Source organism: Pleurodeles waltl, chromosome 9 (assembly GCF_031143425.1).
Source record: "Pleurodeles waltl isolate 20211129_DDA chromosome 9, aPleWal1.hap1.20221129, whole genome shotgun sequence".
Lineage (NCBI taxonomy): Eukaryota > Metazoa > Chordata > Amphibia > Caudata > Salamandridae > Pleurodeles > Pleurodeles waltl.
The window spans coordinates 8467828-8487116 of NC_090448.1; the positions used below are offsets into that span (position 1 = coordinate 8467828).

Genomic DNA, 19289 nt, shown 5'->3' on the forward strand with positions numbered 1-19289 from the left:
GTGAACTGAGTAAGGCAGAACTGGGGAGTTTTAAGGGGTGCGGGTCTGAGAAGTTTTAAGGGGTGCAGTCTGTATACAAACTTGGAGTCCTCTACGTACCCAACACCCCAGGACACTAAAGGGGCCGAGTGAATATGAAGCAGTGATGGTCAGTGTGCGGACCCCTGGGGGACCCACTGGACGCCCACTCAAGACAGAAGAACGGTTATGGCCGTAAGGTGAGCCATGGCACCACCCAACCACTTGTCAGGTGAGCCACCCCAACGGGACCACCCGAACCACCGGCCAGATGAGCCACCCTACGGAACCACCCAAACTACCGGCCAGGTGAGCCACCCTACGGAACCACCCGAACCGCAGGCCAGGTGAGCCACCCGCCGGAGGCCAGGTGAGCCACCCCAACGGAACCACCCAACCACTTGTCAGGTGAGCCACCCTACGGAACCACCCAAACTACCGGCCAGGTGAGCCACCAGAACAGGAGGCCAGGTGAGCCACCCCAACGGAACCACCCGAACCGCAGGCCAGGTGAGCCACCCGAACCGGAGGCCAGGTGAGCCACCCGAACCGGAGGCCAGGTGAGCCACCCTACGGAACCACCCGAACCGCAGGCCAGGTGAGCCACCCTACGGAACCACCCGAACCACCGGCCAGGTGAGCCACCCCAACGGAACCACCCGAACCGCAGGCCAGGTGAGCCACCCTACGGAACCACCCGAACCACCGGCCAGGTGAGCCACCCTACGGAACCACCCGAACCACCGGCCAGGTGAGCCACCCCAACGGAACCACCCGAACCGCAGGCCAGGTGAGCCACCCTACGGAACCACCCGAACCACCGGCCAGGTGAGCCACCCTACGGAACCACCCGAACCACCGGCCAGGTGAGCCACCCCAACGGAACCACCCGAACCGCCGGCCAGGTGAGCCACCCCAACGGAACCACCCAACCACCTGCCAGGTGAGCCACCCCAACGGAACCACCCGAACCACCGGCCAGGTGAGCCACCCCAACGGAACCACCCGAACCGGAGGCCAGGTGAGCCACCCCAACGGAACCACCCAACCACCTGTCAAGTGAGCCACCCAAGCCACCGGCCAGGTGAAGCACCTTCCGCCACTGCCCTCTGTATCCTACTGTCGGAACCTTCCAGTACCACCTGTACCCCAGGGCCTCCACCCAGCCACCCGCCCACCCCAAACAGGTGTCTTCAGCGCCTTGAGACCCCACGGGTGCTTAGCCGCGCTCTTTAAATCACTGATTGGTTGATTGAGCTAAGGGGGGCCACAGCTGTGCCCTCGATGCCATGGTGGGGGGGGGGGGGGGGTGGCTTAGATAGTACCTCCAGGCAAACATGGTCAGCCCTCTTACCCCGAGCTGCCCCCTCTGCCCGGGCAGTACCCGCCCCCGAGCTGCCCCCTCTCCCGAGCTGCCCCCTCTGCCCGGGCAGTACCCACCCCCGAGCTGCCCCCTCTGCCCAGGCAGTACCCGCCCTCGAGCTGCCCCCTCTGCCCAGGCAGTACCCGCCCCCGAGCTGCCCCCTCTCCCGAGCTGCCCCCTCTGCCCGGGAAGTACCCACCCCCGAGCTGCCCCCTCTGCCCAGGCAGTACCCACCCCCGAGCTGCCCCCTCTGCCCGGGCAGTACACACCCCCGAGCTGCCCCCTCTGCCCGGGAAGTACCCACCCCCGAGCTGCCCCCTCTGCCCAGGCAGTACCCACCCCCGAGCTGCCCCCTCTGCCCGGGCAGTACACACCCCCGAGCTGCCCCCTCTCCCTAGCTGCCCCCTCTGCCCGGGCAGTACCCACCCCCGAGCTGCCCCCTCTCCCGAGCTGCCCCCTCTGCCCAGGCAGTACCCGCCCCCGAGCTGCCCCCTCTCCCGAGCGGCCCCCTCTGCCCAGGCAGTACCCACCCCCGAGCTGCCCCCTCTGCCCGGGCAGTACCCGCCCCCCTCCCAGACTGTACGGGGAGGGCTCCTTAACCCCGAGCTGCCCCATCGAAGCCCATAGGTTCCCCTCTATCAGCACCCAGAGCCCCCACTATGGTGAGGGCAGCTCCCCTGGTCTCCCCCGTAAGGGGGGCTCTCAGTACCTCGGTGGGTGCCCTATGCCCCCCAGGATCTGGGCACAAAGGACCCCAAGTACCTCTGCCCCCCACAGGGGAGAACTCCTGCTGCTCCTACCTGCCCCCATCTCAGGCAGCACCCCCATCGTCTGAAGGTGGGGGGGCTCCGCTTACCCCTGTGTTAGAAGGCAGCGCAGCCGTCTATCCGCACTCCCTAGGTACCCCCCCGCCCATGTAATACCCCCAGGTCTGCACCCCGGGGGGGCGGGGGGGCACCCTGTTACTGCTGAGGTATGAGGTTCGCAGCTGCACGCCCCATGTTGTCTCCTTTGTTCAGGTAGTACCCCCATGGGCAGATAACACCCCCACCACCCCAGGGGTTGGGGGGTCCCTCCACTCACCCCGCAGGTTGAAGGCTCTCCCTCTATGCGTTCTCCTCTGCACACGCCCCCCCCCCCCCACAGGAGGGGTCCCCCACTCACCCCGCAGGTAGAAGGCTCTCTATGTGTTCTCCCCTGCACGTGCCCCCCAGACCCCCCACAACAGGAGGGGTCCCCCACTCACCCCGCAGGTAGAAGGCTCTCTATGTGTTCTCCCCTGCACATGCCCCCCCAGACTCCGATCCCCCCCAGGGGTCCCCCACTCACCCCGCAGGTAGAAGGCTCTCTATGTGTTCTCCTCTGCACATGCCCCCCCAGACTCCGATCCCCCCCAGGGGTCCCCCACTCACCCCGCAGGTAGAAGGCTCTCTATGTGTTCTCCTCTGCACGTGCCCCCCAGACCCCCCACAACAGGAGGGGTCCCCCACTCACCCCGCAGGTAGAAGGCTCTCTATGTGTTCTCCTCTGCACATGCCCCCCGCCCCCCCAGGGGCCCCCCACTCACCCCGCAGGTAGAAGGCTCTCCCTCTCTATGTGTTCTCCTCTGCACGTGCCCCCCCGCCCCCCCCACAGGAGGGGCCCCCCACTCACCCCGCAGGTAGAAGGCTCTCTATGTGTTCTCCTCTGCACATGCCCCCCCAGACTCCGATCCCCCCCAGGGGTCCCCCACTCACCCCGCAGGTAGAAGGCTCTCTATGTGTTCTCCTCTGCACATGCCCCCCCGCCCCCCCAGGGGCCCCCCACTCACCCCGCAGGTAGAAGGCTCTCTATGTGTTCTCCTCTGCACATGCCCCCCGCCCCCCCCCAGGGGCCCCCCCACTCACCCCGCAGGTAGAAGGCCGCGCAGCCGTCCTCCCGCAGCCGGTGCAGCAGGAGCCCCAGCACCGGGCCCTGGGGGGCCCCCTCCGGGCAGTGCTCCGACGCCTGGTCGTAGAGGATCACGGGCTGCGAGCGGCAGCGCTGGGACAGTCGCTCCTGGTCCTCGGTCCCGGGGAGCAGCGCCCGCAGGGGGAGGCGCCCCCGCCGCAGGCGGCGCAGCAGGAGGCCGGGGAGGGCCAGGTGCAGGGCCCCCTCGATGTGGGCCCCCTCGAAGAGCTCGTGGGGGCGGCAGTCCAGCAGCAGGAGGGCGCCCCCCCCGCCCGACTCTAGCGCCTCCTGCAGCCACTCGGGGCTCTTGGCCGGGGCGGGGGGCGCCGTGGCGGGGGGCGGGGGGCGCCCGGCGCACAGGTGGGTCTTCATGGGTCTGGGGTTCAGGCGGTGACCCCCCGCTCTGAGGCGCTCGGGCCCTGGGCGCCCCCGAACCGCCACATCCGCGGGTCCGAGCTGCGTCCAAGGGTCCGAAGCGGAGCTCTCAGGGTCCGAAGCGGAGCTCTCAGGGTCCGAAGCGGAGATCTCAGGGTCCGAAACGGAGATCTCAGGGTCCGAAGCGGAGATCTCAGGGTCCGAAGCGGAGCTCTCAGGGTCCGAACTGCGTCCAAGGGTCCGAACCGGAGCTCTCAGGGTCCGAAACGGAGATCTCAGGGTCCGAAGCAAAGATCTCAGGGTCCGAAGCGGAGATCTCAGGGTCTGAACCGGAGCTCTCAGGGTCCGAACTGTGTCCAAGGGTCCGAAGCGGAGATCTCAGGGTCCGAAGCGGAGATCTCAGGGTCCGAACTGTGTCCAAGGGTCCGAAGCGGAGATCTCAGGGTCCGAAGCGGAGATCTCAGGGTCCGAACTGTGTCCAAGGGTCCGAAGCGGAGATCTCAGGGTCCAAAGCGGAGATCTCAGGGTCCGAACTGTGTCCAAGGGTCCGAAGCGGAGATCTCAGGGTCCGAAGCAGAGATTGCAGGGTCCAAACTATGTCCAAAGGTCTGAAACAGAGATTCGAGGGTCCGATTTGTGAACCAGGGTCCGAGCAGAGATTCCAGGGTCCGAACTGTGAACCGGGGCCCGAAGTAGAGATTTGAGGGTCCGAACTGTGAACCAGGGCCCGAAGCAGAGATCTCAGAGTCCGAACTGTGAACAAGGCTCCGAACTGTGAACAAGGCTCCGAAGCAGAGATCTCAGGGTCCGAACTGTGAACCAGGGTCCGAACTGTGAACCAGGGTCCGAACTGTGAACAAGTGTCCGAAGCAGAGATCTCAGGGTCCGAACTGTGAACCAGGGTCCGAACTGTGAACCAGGGTCCGAACTGTGAACAAGTGTCCGAAGCAGAGATCTCAGGGCCCGAAGTAGAGATCTCAGGGTCCGAACTGTGAACAAGGCTCCGAACTGTGAACAAGGCTGCGAAGCAGAGATCTCAGGGTCCGAAGTAGAGATCTCAGAGTCCGAATTGTGAACAAGTGTCCGAAGCAGAGATCTCAGGGCCCGAAGTAGAGATCTCAGGGCCCGAAGTAGAGATCTCAGAGTCCGAATTGTGAACAAGTGTCCGAAGCAGAGATCTCAGGGCCCGAAGTAGAGATCTCAGGGTCCGAACTGTGAACAAGGCTCCGAAGCAGAGATCTCAGGGTCCGAATTGTTAACAAGTGTCCGAAGCAGAGATCTCAGGGCCCGAAGCAGAGATCTCAGGGCCCGAACTGTGAACAAGGCTCCGAAGCAGAGATCTCAGGGCCCGAAGCAGAGATCTCAGGGTCCGAACTGGGAACCAGGGTCCGAAGCAGAGATCTCAGGGTCTGAACCGGAGCTCTCAGGGTCCGAACTGTGTCCAAGGCTGCGAAGCAGAGATCTCAGGGTCCGAAGCAGAGATCTCAGGGCCCGAACTGTGAACAAGGCTCCGAAGCAGAGATCTCAGGGCCCGAACTGGGGAACCAGGGCCCGATGCTGATGAAGAGGATCACACAAGGCCCCTTTGGGAGAGAGGGACGTCCGAACTAAGATCCGACGATCCAGTGCACAGATGAGCCCCTGATCTGCAGAGCAGAGTCTGGCTACTGAGGCGCCTCGAAGCCAGGGAGCAGCGCTAGGGGGCGCGCTGGGAGCGGATCACCACCCGGGATCCCTGCTGCTCCTCTAGCTCCTGTCTGCCAAAGCGCCTCTCCAGCCTCAATTAAAGGCAGAGCCTGGTGGGGAGGGGCGGGGTCTGTCTTAAAGGAGCCCAGCAGCTCCTGCACTACTGAGCTCACCCCAACCTGCAGGGAGAGCCTAGCGGAGGGAAGGAGGGAGGAGGGCAGAGCGCGAATGGGGGAGGGAGACAGAAGGAGGGAGAGAGAGAGGGGCAGGGAGGAGGGCACAGAGTGAAGGAGGAAGAGAGAGAGGCAGGGAGGAGGTCTCAGAGTGAAAGAGGGAGGGAGGGGGAGAGGCAGGAGGAGGGCAGAGAGTGAGGGAGAGAGAGAGAGAGGCAGGGAGGAGGGCAGAGAGTGAAGGAGGGAGGGAGAGAGGCAGGGAGAAGGGCAGAGAGTGGAGGATGGAGGGAGAGAGAAGCAGGGAGGAGGGCAGAGAGGAAGGAGGGAGGGAGAGAGAAGCAGGGAGGAGGGCAGAGAGTGAAGGAGGGAGAGAGAGAGGCAGGGAGGAGGTCTCAGAGTGAAAGAGGGAGGGAGGGGGAGAGGCAGGAGGAGGGCAGAGAGTGAGGGAGAGAGAGAGAGAGAGAGGCAGGGAGGAGGGCAGAGAGTGAAGGAGGGAGGGAGAGAGGCAGGGAGGAGGGCAGAGAGTGGAGGATGGAGGGAGAGAGAAGCAGGGAGGAGGGCAGAGAGGAAGGAGGGAGGGAGAGAGAAGAAGGGAGGAGGGCAGAGAGTTAGGGAGGGAGGGAGAACCAGGGAGGAGGGCAGAGAGGAAGGAGGGAGGGAGAGAGAAGCAGGGAGGAGGGCAGAGACCAGGGGGGGGGGGGAGGGTGGCAGGAGAGAGAAGGAGGGGAGAGAGAACGTCCTGGCAACTCTGAGCCCTCTCACCACCAGCTAGAGAGAGAGGGAGGCGAGAGAGAGGCAGGAAGGAGGGCGGGGAGTGAAGGAGGGAGAGAGGCAGGGAATGAAGGGGGTGAGAGAGAGAGAGGAGGAGGGAGAGAGAGGAAGTCCTGGCAACTCTGAGCCCTCTCACCACCAGCTAGAGAGAGGGGGAGGGAGGCGAGAGAGAGGAGGTGTGAAATGGAGAGGGGGGAAAGGAAGAGGGAGGTGAGGGAGATGCGAGGGGCAGGGTGGGGGCAGAGAGTGAAGAAAGGAGAGAGGGGAAGAGAAAGTCCTGGCAACCCTGAGCCCTCTCACCACACGCTAGAGAGGGAGGTGTGAGATAGAAGAGCGGATTGCAGAGCAGGGGTTATACTTACTTCAGGTAACTCCAACAGGTGAATGTCTGTGGTTTCCTACATTTAACACTGAGCCGGTAGCCTATGATATTCTAAGTGGACATATATATATATATATATATATATAGAGAGAGAGAGAGAGAGAGAGAGAGAGAGAGAGAGAGAGAGGGGTGGGGGGTAGAGACACCAAAGGAGCCCTAGGGAGAGTGAGTGCTGGCGGCCTACTGACATCTCTGCACTGAGGTCCCTTGGGTCTCAGCTGCAGAGGCCACCAAGGCCCACAGCTGAAGCGCCTAGTGACCCCTGGGGCATCTAGGCGCTGAACCCCTCACCAGGAAGTCAGAGTGCGTCCGGAGTAGGTGCCCTGGCCAACTGAGGCGTCTATCCCAAGTAATCAAGGTTTGTGACACTATGTTTCTGTGTGTTGCACGTCACACCCTGCCCTTTAAACAACGGGGGCGCGGCTCGCCAGGTTCTCTCCGTGTCTAGGAGCTATAAAGGCCCTGCTGCCTATGAACACTAGCGGGTGACGTTACCAACACGTGTCCAGAAGGAAGACCCGTGTCCCTGGTAGACAATATAGGGGGCCATTCTGACTCCCGTCGGCCGCGGTAACCGCGGTGCCGGCGGGAGCCGCCAGAATACCGCTGCGCGGTCAGAAGACCGCCGCGGTTATTCTGTGTTTCCCGCTGGGCGGGCGGGCGACCGCCAGAAGGACGCCCGCCCGCCCAGCGGGAAACCCCTTTCCACGAGGATGCCGGCTCAGAATGGAGCCGGCGGAGTGGAAAGGGTGCGACGGGTGCAGTTGCACCCGTTGCGAATTTCAGTGTCTGCTATGCAGACACTGAAATTCTCAGTGGGGCCCTGTTACGGGGGCCCCTGCAGTGCCCATGCCGTTGGCATGGGCACTGCAGGGGCCCCCAGGGGCCCCACGACACCCCATACCGCCATCCTGTTCCTGGCGGCCAAAACCGCCAGGAACAGGATGGCGGTATGGGGGTCGGAATCACCATGGCGGCGCAGCTTGAGGATTCCCATGGGCAGCGGAAAACCGGCGGTACACCGCCGGTTTTCCGTTTCTGACCGCGGCTGTACCGCCGCGGTCAGAATGCCCAAGGGAGCACCGCCAGCCTGTTGGCGGTGCTCCCGCGGTCCCCGGCCCTGGCGGTCAAGGACCGCCAGGGTCGGAATGACCCCCATAGTCCCAGCGTGTGGTGGTGTGTAAGCAGAGTTTGTCGATGCAACTCCATGGCATACAGCGCTATAGCAAGACGCTTAAGCGCTACAGCCAAGGAACACCAGAGACAGGTTTTATCAGTGACTGAGGAACTGTGACCGAAATCCTGCTCGAGAGAGGTAAAGGCGGGGCTCAGTACTCGTGTGAAAGGGACCAGGAGAGACTGGGGGCGCTGCACAGTTCCTTGACCCATCGGTGTGCAGTGGCGTCCTTTCAGGGTCCGGATGGGGGGCTCCCGAGAGCGGAGGGGGCGCATTCACAACTGTATGAAACCAGGGCCTGCGTGAGCTCTAGTACTCACAGACATCGAGATGGAACCAAAGCCTAAACCTGACCCCTGAGGGAGGGACAGGTGCCAACACATGACCTCTGAGGGCCCAGGAGCCAACACATGACCTCTGAGGGCCCAGGTGCCAACACATGACCTCTGAGGGAGGGCCCACGAGCCAACACATGACCTCTGAGGGCCCAGGTGCCAACACATGACCTCAGAGGGAGGGCCCAGGTGCCAACACATGAGCCCTGAGGGAGGGCCCAGGTGCCAACACATGACCTCTGAGGGCCCAAGTGCCAACACATGACCTCTGAGGGAGGGCCCAGATGCCAAAACCTGACCCCTGAGTGAGGGCCCAGATGCCAAAACCTGAGCCCTGAGGGAGGACCCAGATGCCAAAACCTATGCGAGGTCCCAGATGCCACCACATGACCTCTGAGAGAGGGCCCAGATGCCAAAACCTGACCCCTGAGGGGGGCCCAGATGCCATCACGTGACCTCTGAGTGAGGGCCCAGATGCCAAAACCTGAGCCCTGAGGGAGGGCCCAGATGCCAAAACCTATGCGAGGGCCCAGATGCCACCACATGACCTCTGGGGGAGGGCCCAGTTGCCAACACATGACCTCTGAGTGAGCGCCAGATGCCAAAACCTGACCCCTGAGGGAGGGCCCAAATGCCAACACATGACCCCTGAGGGATGGCCACGATACCAACACCTGACCTCTGAGGGAGGGACAGGGGCCAAAACCTGACCCCTGAGGGACAGGTGCCAACACCTGACCCCTGAGAGGGACAGATAATCAACCCTTGACCCCTAAGGTAGGGCCAGATGCCAACACCTGACCCCTGAGGGAGCGACAGATTCCAACACCTGACCTTTGAGGGAGGGCCAGATGCCAACAACTGACCACTGAGGGACACCTGCCAACACCTGACCCCTGAGGGAGAGACAGATGCCACCACCTGACCCTTGAGGGAGGGCCAGATGCCAACATCTGACCTCTGAGAGGGCCAAATGCGAACACTTGATCTCTGGGAGTGCCACAGGCCAACACATGGCCCCCGAGAAGGCCAAATGCCAACACCTGACCTCTGACAGAAGGTCAGATACCAACACTTGACCTCTGAGGGAGGCCAGATATCAACACCTGACCCCTAAGGGCCAGATGCCAACACCTGACCCTGAAGGGCAGATGTCAACACCTCACCTCTGAGAGGGCCAGATAACCAACACCTGACCCCTATGGGAGGACCAGATGCCAACACCTGACACCTGAAGGAGGGCCAGATGCCAACACCTGCCCCTATGGGAGGACCAGATGCCAACACCTGCCCCTATGGGAGGACCAGATGCCAACACCTGACCCCTGAGGGAGGGCCAGATGCCAACACCTGACCCCTATGGGAGGACCAGATGCCAACACCTGACCCCTGAGGGAGGGACAGATGCCAACATCTGACCCTTGAGGGAGGGCCAAATGCCAACAACTGACCCCTGAGGGACACATTCCATCATCTGACCTATGAGAGGGCCAAATGCCAACATCTGACCTAAGAGAGGGCCAAAGGCCAACACCTGGCCCCTGAGAAGGCCAAATGCCAACACCTGACCTCTGACAGAAGGTCAGATGGCAACACTTGACCTCTGAGGGAGGCCATATGTCAACACCTGACCCCTGAGGGACAGATGCCAACACCTGACCTCTTAGGGAGGGTCAGATGCCAACACCTAATCCCTGATGGACAGATGCCAACACCTGATCCCTGAGGGCCAGATGTTGTCACTTGAGTGGGAGCCGCATGCCAACACCCGACCCCTGAGGGACGGCCAGATGCCAACACCTGACCCCTGATGAAAGATCAAATGCCAACACCTGACCCCTGACGGCGGGACAGGAGCCAAAACCTGACCCCTGAGGGAGGGTCAGATGCGAACACCTGACCCCTGAGGGACAGAAGCCAACACCTGACCTCTGAGGGAGGGCCAGATGTCAACACATGACCCCTGAAGGCCAGATGCCATCACCTGATCTTTGAGGGGGGTCAGATTCCAACACCTGACCCATGAAGGCCAGATGTCAACACCTGATCCCGAGGGAAAGACAGATGCCAACACCTGACCCCTGAGGAAGGGCTACATGGCAATCCCCTGATGGACCAATGCCAACGCCTGACCTCTGAGAGGGCCAAATGCCAACACGTGACCTCTGAGAGGGCCAGATGCCAACACCTTACCTCTGAGAGAGGGCCAGATGGCAACACCTGACCCCTGAGGGACCGCTGCCAACACCTCACCTTTGAGATGGCAAGATGAGCAACTCTTGACCCCTAAGGGAGGGCCAGATGCCAACACTGACATCTGAGAGGGCCAAATGCAAACACCTGACCCCTGAGGGGTCCAGATGTCAACAGCTGACCTCTGAGGGAGGGTCAATGTCAACATCTAGCCCTGAGGGACAGATGCCAACACCTGACCTTTGAGGGAGGCATGTGCACACACAGAGCTGCATGTGAAGCATGCACACACCTAGAGTTGCATGTGAAGCATGTACACACGTAGGGCTGCATGTGAAGCATGCACACACCTTGAGCTGCATGTGAAGCATGCACACACAGAGCTGCATGTGAAGCATGCACACACCTAGAGCTGGGGCATGTGAAGCATACACACACCTAGAGCTGCATGTGAAGCATGCACACACCCAGAGCTGCATGTGAAGCATGCACACACCTAGAGCTGGGGCATGTGAAGCATGCACACACCTAGAGCTGGGGCATGTGAAGCATGCACACACCTAGAGCTGCATGTGAAGCATGCACACACAGAGCTGCAGAGGAGCACACGGCGCCTCCCTTAACTCACCAGGGCCACAGCCCAGGCCTCGCACCCATGAATGAGGCGCATGCGCAGAACCCATGAATGGCGCGCTACAGCCCCATTCACAGCACTGCGCCCATTCACAGCGCGCGGCCTCTTTAGCACGCGCATGCGTGACGATGCTTGTTGTGGCACGTGACCGGCAGTCAGCGGGACCCGGCGGCCATTGAGGGATCTGAGGGGGGCGGGTCAGCGCGGTCGCCGACCAATGGGCGCCGGGGGGCGGGGCCTGGGAGGCCCGATGGCCCAAGAAGCGCGGGAAGAGCAGGAGGCCGTGGAGAGGGAGGAGTCCCAGGGAAGGGGGCGGGCATGACGGGGCCTGGGCGCGAGAGGGGCGAGGAGGGGGAGGTGGAGGCTGGAAGGAAAGGAGCTGAGGGAGGAGGGGAGGAGGGGAGAAGGGGGAAATGAGGAGGGACGGGGATAAGGGGAGGGAGGAGAGAAGAGGGTAGTGAGGAGGGGAGGGGAGGAGGGAAGGAGATAAGTGAGGAAGGGGAGGAGGGAAGGAGAGAAGGGGAAGGAGGAAGGAAGGAGAAGGAGGAAAGGAGATAAGGGGGAAGAGGAGGAAGGAGAAAAGGGGAGGGGAGGAGAGGTGGGAAGGAGAGAAGGGGAGGAGATAGGGGAAGGAGGGAAGAGGAGGAAGGAGAGAAGGGGCGAAGGAGAGAAAGGGGAGTGAGGGAGGAGAGAGTGGGAGGAGTGAGGAGATAAAGGGATGAGAGAAGGGGGAGGAGAGAAGAGGAGGAAGGAGAGAATGGGAGGAAAGGAGAGGAGTGAGGCAGGAAGGAGAGAATGGGAGGGAGGAGTGAAGGAGAGGAGTGAGGGAGGAAGGAGAGAAGGGGGGGGAGGAGGGAAGGAGCAGGTGAGGAGAGAAGGGGAAGAGGGAGGGAGAGAATGGGGAAAGAGAGAAGGGGAGGGAAGAGGGGGAAAGGAAGGAGAGGTGGGAAGGAGATAAGGGGAGGAGGGAAGAGGAGGAAGGCGAGAAGGGGAGGGAGGAGGGAAGCAGCAGGTGAGAGAAGGGGAGGAGAAGAGGGAGGGAGAGAAGGGGAGACAGGAAAGAAGGGGGAAGGAGAGAAGGGAAGGAGAGGAAGGTAGGGGAGGGAGGAGGGAAGTAGAGGAGGAAGGAAGGGGAGGGAGGAGGGAAGGAGAGAAGCAGAAGGAGGAGAGAAGGGGAGGGACGGAGAGGAGTGAGGCCGGAAGGAGACAAGGGGAGGGAAGGAGAGGGAGGAACCACATTGAGGGAGGCTGCAAGAGAGAGAGCAGATGGGGGGGAGGCTAGCCGTGGAGGAAGAGGAGGAGGTGGAGGTCGCTGGAAGAAAAGGAAGGGCTGGAGAGAAGAAAGAAGGGCAGGCAGGAGGAACGGCGCGAAGGGGAGGGAAGGGAGGAGAGGAGAGGGCACTGGAGAGGGACTAGAGGGGACAAGGGACAGAGCAGTGTGTAGAAAGCACAGGAGAGGGAGCTGGGGAGGAGGAGCCACAGTAGAGGTTAGCGAGATGAAGGGCTGGATGAAAGAGGGAAGGAGAGAGTCAAGGGGCAGAGCAGTGTGTGGAATCCACACTAAAACAATCCAACACAGGTCCCAAAATATCTCCGTCAGGACTTCAAGTGAAATAAAGGTAGTTTGAATGTCTTCAAACGTTTGTCACCATTTATACATTCCACATGCTCTTCCATTAAATTGTCTATCTGTTTGTCTAACCCTGGCCACCAATAATGTGCTTTGACCATTTTCTTACTTTTACAATCCCCAAATGCCCCTTGTGGGGTATTTCTGATATCCTACTACCTAAACTGCATGGAAGAATGACTTTGACCCCTCTCAGAAGAAATCCATCATCTTCCCAGGATAACACATTACGGCTCGCTCCAAAAATCTTGGGTCCTCCTCCAACCAATATCTTATCTGGCCAACCATTTAAGGTGAGAATCTTAATGTGAGTCCGGGTTAAATCAGCCACATAACCTTGCTTGCATTATTCCTTAATAATCATATATGTTTCATTATCCACAACTTCTGCAACTCACACATCTTCCCACAAGTTATCCACAGTACCACATACTTCCAATGGAGCTTAAGTAGTCAGCTACCCTTTTATTTCTCCCCGGAAGGTAATGTACTTTGTGCGTAAAATCTAACTTCCCAAGGACACCCTGGCCAATCTTGGTATAGTCTTTTTCCTTCTTTGGTTAGAATTTTAAGTAGAGGCTTGTGATCCATACGGACAAAGAAACGCAATCTTCATACATACTGCCTATACTTCTTTCCCAGTCATAGGCCAACATTTCCCTTTCAATAGTTGAGAAACTTTCTCTGTGTTAGTGAGGGAACGTGAAGCACAAGTAATTGTATACTCCTGATTATCCTCTTCGGATTCAGAAAGAACCAGACCCAAACTCTGTCCACTGGCATCTGTTATTAGAATGGTCATGGCTTTTGGGTCAAAACCTTGCAACAGTAAAGCTGTAAAAATATATTTTTGATACTATCAAAACATGCTGGTGTTCCACTCAAATGCACATGTTCTTTTAATTAGCTTCTGAGTGTTGTATGTTTTTTCTGCAAAATTCTTCACTCATTTTGCATAAAACACTGCCAACCCTAAAAAGGTTAATTGAAAGGGTTCCAACACAAAATTAGATTGAAGGAACATAACAGACCTGTGTCAAACAAAGTAAGGAATAGAACATTCTGCATACAAGATGAGGTAAGACAGGAACTGGAAAAATCAGAAAGTAAAGGTGTTATAGAAAGGATTGAGGTGAGTGAATGAATGGCACCTTTTGTGGTTGCCCATAAGGCAAATGGGACAGTGAGGCTATGCATTGATTTAAGAAACCTCAACCAAAATATGAATGTTGATAAATTTCCCCTCCCTAGAATCAGAGAAATGCTGGGCATGGCTAAAGGTGCAAGATGGTTCACATCTACCGTCTGCTTATCACCAAATCCTGCTACATCCCAAGAGCAAACATTTGATATTGTTTAATATGCCTTTTCAGTGTTACCAGTACAAATGGATACCGTTTGGATTTCCATCCATGGCCACGGGTGACAATCTTGCAGGCTACTGGTAGTGTTAAAAGAAAGGTTGTCACTTTTTTCTAACACACAATAACTTTTAAATGGCAGTAAATCAACTGTACAAATGTTTTAGAATATATCTGCAGTTTGGAAAACTCACAAGAAGCAAATGTATTTGCAGTTCTGAATTATCAAAACAAATGAAGACACATTTTTCACACATTATCATTTGCACACCTTTTTTTATCAGTAAAACTATGTTTGAGTAAATGAAGTGGCCAGTTAAATGGAGATTGTGCTCTCAGAAAATGATACTGCACTGCCACACTATGCTTTCATAATCTATTTACAAGTGTTCCCCAAAAAGCAACACCAGCTATATACTAAACCATAATTCTCCTGCTGAATGCATTTGCTGCACTTGTTCTTTGCAAAACACTTGTATGTTTCACAATCCCTGTGACTTCAGTGATGTAACTTTGATTTCAGCTCCCCCACTCTGGAAACCCCTCCAGCACCACTGAAGGAAGGGCTGGACAAAGGAGAGAAAGGGGGGAGGAGAGGGCCAAGGGCAGGCAGAGGCTAGAAGGCATAAAACAGGCCCTAAAGGTAGGTGGTGAGGAGGCACCAGGAGAGGAGCTAAAGGGGAAGGAGTGAAAAGGAGTCGGAGGATAGGCTAGACATGGGGGGCAGCAGTGGAATGGGGAGGAGGAGCAGATGAGAACAGTCTTGTGGCACAAAGCATATCAGGTTTCGCAGTTACAAGAAACCTGCAGTAAGAACACAGAGACTGTGGAAGCACATAACACAGTGCGGATGATACTAGATGTGCTGGCTAATAGGTGTGCTTTATTCTGTTCCACCAGAACGCCTCTTTCCATTTTAGAGTGCTATGATCTCCCAATCCAAGATGGCAGAGGATAACATTTCTGGGTGAAGTAAGGAAGAGACAGTATTTAACCCAGCACACCTTTGCTGCCAACTATGCATTTCTCTATCCTTGTACTACCTCACATCAGGTTGCCCGCTCCTTATGCAACTTTGCTGTTTTGGTTGCTCCCTTCGGTTCCCTTCTCGTGATCCTTCTTAACCTTTCTTCATTTGTATATCAGTTCTCTACCACTACAAGTCTGCTCCTGGAGTCCTGCTGCTATCGCCTCTTCCTTGCCTCTGAGTTTGCTTCAGGAGTGATTGCTCATGCCGTGGGTGACACCTTCCCCCTAGCATACAATGGTGATGGACAACTGCAGAGTAAATGTGGAAGTCCTGTGAATGTTACTGGGTCATTCCAGAGTTTATCAACTCCCTTCTCTTGAGCCGGAGTCAATGTTAAGGCCCTCTTCACCGTAGGGCTGGTGGGTGGAAACACTGTTTCCGCCTGCCGGCCTTGTGGTGAAGTCGGATTACGGCCGGCGGTGTTCTGACGGCACCAGCGGTCAGGTGGTGGTTTGAGTTTGGCGGGCGGCCTCCGTTGCCTGTCAAACTCAGAATGAGGGCATGAGTCTGTGTCAGAGTGACAGTGTTTTGTTATGCGAAGAGAAGACAGAAGTCATTTATAGTCATAACTTCATGTTTACTTGGTGATGAGAGGTGCTCCACTAGGTTAGGCAGCAAGTTACTGCATTTCTTTTCTGAATTGTGAGTGGAAAAGAGCAACGTCTAACTATGGAGTTTGCGGTTATTGGTTTAAAGTAGTTGGGAAAACAAGAGGACTACCAGTTACTGTGATACTTAGAGGCTTCTGTGGATTCAACTATACTTGGTGTACTTTTGACCTGGAGATTAGCTTTTGCTGTGATCTCATTTGTTTCAATAGAAAATTGCTGAACAGAACTGAGGGACAGTTCACGTTGGTTGGTTATGTTAGATTCACTGCAGATTGATAAGTGCATTTCTCTTCAAGTAGAATTAGAATGTTACCTTTTTCTTAAGTATAGTTTGATGTTTAAATTCAGAAAATAACAAGACACTACTGGAAAGACTGACAAAACACTTTAAGTGAGTGTAAACATGTTAAAAGACAATAAAAGACAGCAGACCAAACTGAAGAGGCATTCCTGTTCATTTATCTGAACATGTTTTCAAGCATAGCCCACCTTGTGCAGAGCATAATATATGGTGAATGTGGTATTACACTGTGCTGTCCTCACATGTGCAATACATCTTACTTTTTGTAGGGTTGTAGTGGTACCACGTCTATAGGAGGAACATGGTAGGGTTGGGGAGAGTTGTGCAGATTAGGTAAGCTTATAGCTGTATATATTTGTCATGTATTGAAAGTATGGCGGTTTTAAACTGTAAAGAAGTTTGGTCTGCATGATGACTGGGTTAGCCGCCAAGCCAGAGCTCAACTCAAAGTGAAATAAGTCACCCCCACTTCCTAACAGATCTGTTTGAAAAGTCATAACTGAACAGTGTGCACCACTGTAGGCCGTAATGCAGAAAACTGGAAAGGCAGCTCTGTTTGGCATCAGATGTGAGGTAGCTCCAACATCTGACAGCTAGAGACATCTTCACTTTCCTCTGTTACGTCCTGACAAAGGGTTTGAAGCTCAACCCACGTCGAACCCATTAACACATTTTTTACTGTGTGACTGAAAAGAAGGCTGCACCTAGGCCATCCAAAGGTGTGTGAATCTCCTTTAGAAAGTTGACTGAAAACTCACCTTCCACTGTTGTCATCCACTGCACATGACTTCGCTAAATGAGTACTAAGGGGGTTATTCTAACTTTGGAGGAGGTGTTAATCCGTCCCAAAAGTGACGGAAAAGTGACGGATTTACCACCAGCCGTATTACGAGTCCATTATATCCTATGGAACTCGTAATACGGCTGGTGGTATATCCGTCACTTTACCGTCACTTTTGGGACGGATTAACACTCCTCCAAAGTTAGAATAACCCCCTAAATCTCTTGCACTAGAAACAGGAGTTTAACCCAGGGAAAGTACCTGGAACATTCCATTAGTAACTTGTGAAAATATGCACAATGGAGACGGAAACTGGGCCTGACAAGTTCTGAAAATCAAAAACACAGTTTACACTTATCCCTTTTGGCAGATGTTTCTTTCAAATGAAGCTAGAATGTTACTCGTGGCTGCATGTTTAAGCTTTGCACTACTGAGATGAAGACCTTACATCATGACAAAGGTGTTCAAAGGCACTCTTATTTCAATCTTATACCAGGACTGTGCAAACACTGAAAGAAAAAGAGGTAAAGTGGCTGAGAGCATGTCACAAAACATGAAAACACACCAGTCAAGCCAAAAGTCATTATTAGTATGTTAGATCAGTAAATGACAAGAATGAACTCGTTGAAGGATGCATTGTTAGCACGTGGGATCAGTAAATGAAAAGAAGAAACTTGTTGAAGGATGCATTGTTAGGACGTTGGATGAGTAAATGAAAAGAAGGAACATGTCGAAGAATGCATTGTTAGCATGTTGGGTGAGTGAATGAAAAGAAGGAACATGTCGAAGAATGCATTGTTTGCATGTTGGGTGAGTAAATGAAAAGAAGGAACCCGTCGAAGGAAACATTATGAGCACGTTGGATCAGTAAATGAAAAGAAGGAACTTGTCGAAGGATGTATTGTGAGTAGGTGAGATCAGTAGATGAAAAGAAGGAGCATGTCGAAGGATGCATTATTAGCACGTGGGATCAGTAAATGAAAAGAAGGAACCTGTCGAATGATGGATTGTTAGCAGATTGGATGAGTAAATAAAAAGAAGGAACCCGTCGAAGGATGCATTGTTAGCATGTTGGATGAGTAAATGAAAAGAAGGAACCTTTCGAAGGATGCATTATTAACACGTGGGACCAGTAAATGAAAAGAAGGAACTCGTCGAAGGATGCATTGTTAGCATGTGGGCTCAGTAAATGAAGAGAAGGGAGCTGTCGAAGGATGCATTGTTAGCACGTGGGACCAGTAAATAAAAAGAAGGGACCTGTCGAAGGGTGCACTGTTAGCACGTAGGATCAGTAAATGAAAAGAAGGAACCTGTCGAAGAATGCATTGTTAGCATGTGGGATCAGTAAATGAAAAGAAAGGAACCTGTCCAAGGATACATTGTTAGCACGTTGGATCAGTAAATGAAAAGAAGTAACCTGTCCAAGGATGCATTGTTAGCACGTTGGATCAGTAAATGAAAAGAAGTAACCTGTCCAAGGATGCATTGTTAGCACGAGGGATCAGTAAATGAAAAGAAGGAACCTGTCCAAGGATACATTGTTATCACGTTGGATCAGCAAATAAAAAGAAGCAACCTGTCCAAGGATGCATTGTTAGCACATTGGATCAATAAATGGAAAGAAGGAACCTGTCAAAGGATGCATTGATAGCACATTGGACAGTAAATGAAAAGAAGGAACCTGTTGAATGATGCATTCTTGGCACGTGGGATTAGCAAATGAAAGGAAGGAACTCGTCGAAGGATGCATTGTTAGCATGTGGGACCACTAAATGGAAAGAAGGAACTCGTCGAAGGATGTATTGTTAGCATGTGGGATCAGCAAACGAAAAGAAGGAACTCATCGAAGGATGCATTGTTAGCATGTTGGATTACTAAATGAAAAGAAGGAACTCATCGAAGGATGCATTGATAGCATGTGGGATCAGAATATAAAAGAAGGAACCTGTCGGAGGATGTATTGTTAGCATGTTGGATCAGGAAATGAAAAGAAGAAACTCTTCGAAGGATGCATTTTTAACACGTAGGATCAGTAAATGAAAAGTAGGAACCCGTCAAAGGATGCATTGTTAGCATGTGGGAATAAGTAAATGAAAAGAATGAACTCGTCGAAGGATGCATTGTTACCACGTTGGAGCAGTAAATGAAAAGAAGGGACCTGTCGAAGGATGCGTTGTTAGCACGTGGGATCAGTAAATGAAAAGAAGGAACCTCTCGAAGGAGACATTGTTATCACTTTGAATCAGTAAATGAAAAGAAGGAACCTGTCGAAGGATGCATTGTTAGCACGTGGGATCAGTAAATGAAAAGAAGGGACCTGTCGAAGGATACATTGTTAGCACGTTGGATCAATAAATGAAAATAAGGGACCTGTCGAAGGATGCATTGTTAGCACGTTGGATCAGTGAAAGAAAAGAAGGGACCTGTCGAAGGATACATTGTTAGAACGTTGGATCAGTAAATGAAAAGAAGGACTCTGTCGAAGGATGCGTTGTTAGCACGTGGGATCAGTAAATGAAAAGAAGGGACCTCTTGAAGG

The 19289-nt window shown here is 55.0% G+C and overlaps 1 protein-coding gene across 1 annotated transcript in view; it reads right to left on the reverse strand.

Moving 5' to 3' along the window:
- Positions 1-5641, reverse strand: part of LOC138258827 (dual specificity protein phosphatase 7-like) — a 65848-nt gene extending 60207 nt beyond the window's left edge. The window contains exon 1 of the mRNA XM_069206098.1: positions 3268-5641. Coding sequence (XP_069062199.1) covers positions 3268-3682 — 415 coding nt within the window. The 5' untranslated portion in view covers positions 3683-5641. The remainder of the gene's footprint in view (positions 1-3267) is intronic.
- Between the last annotated feature and the right edge of the window lie 13648 nt (positions 5642-19289).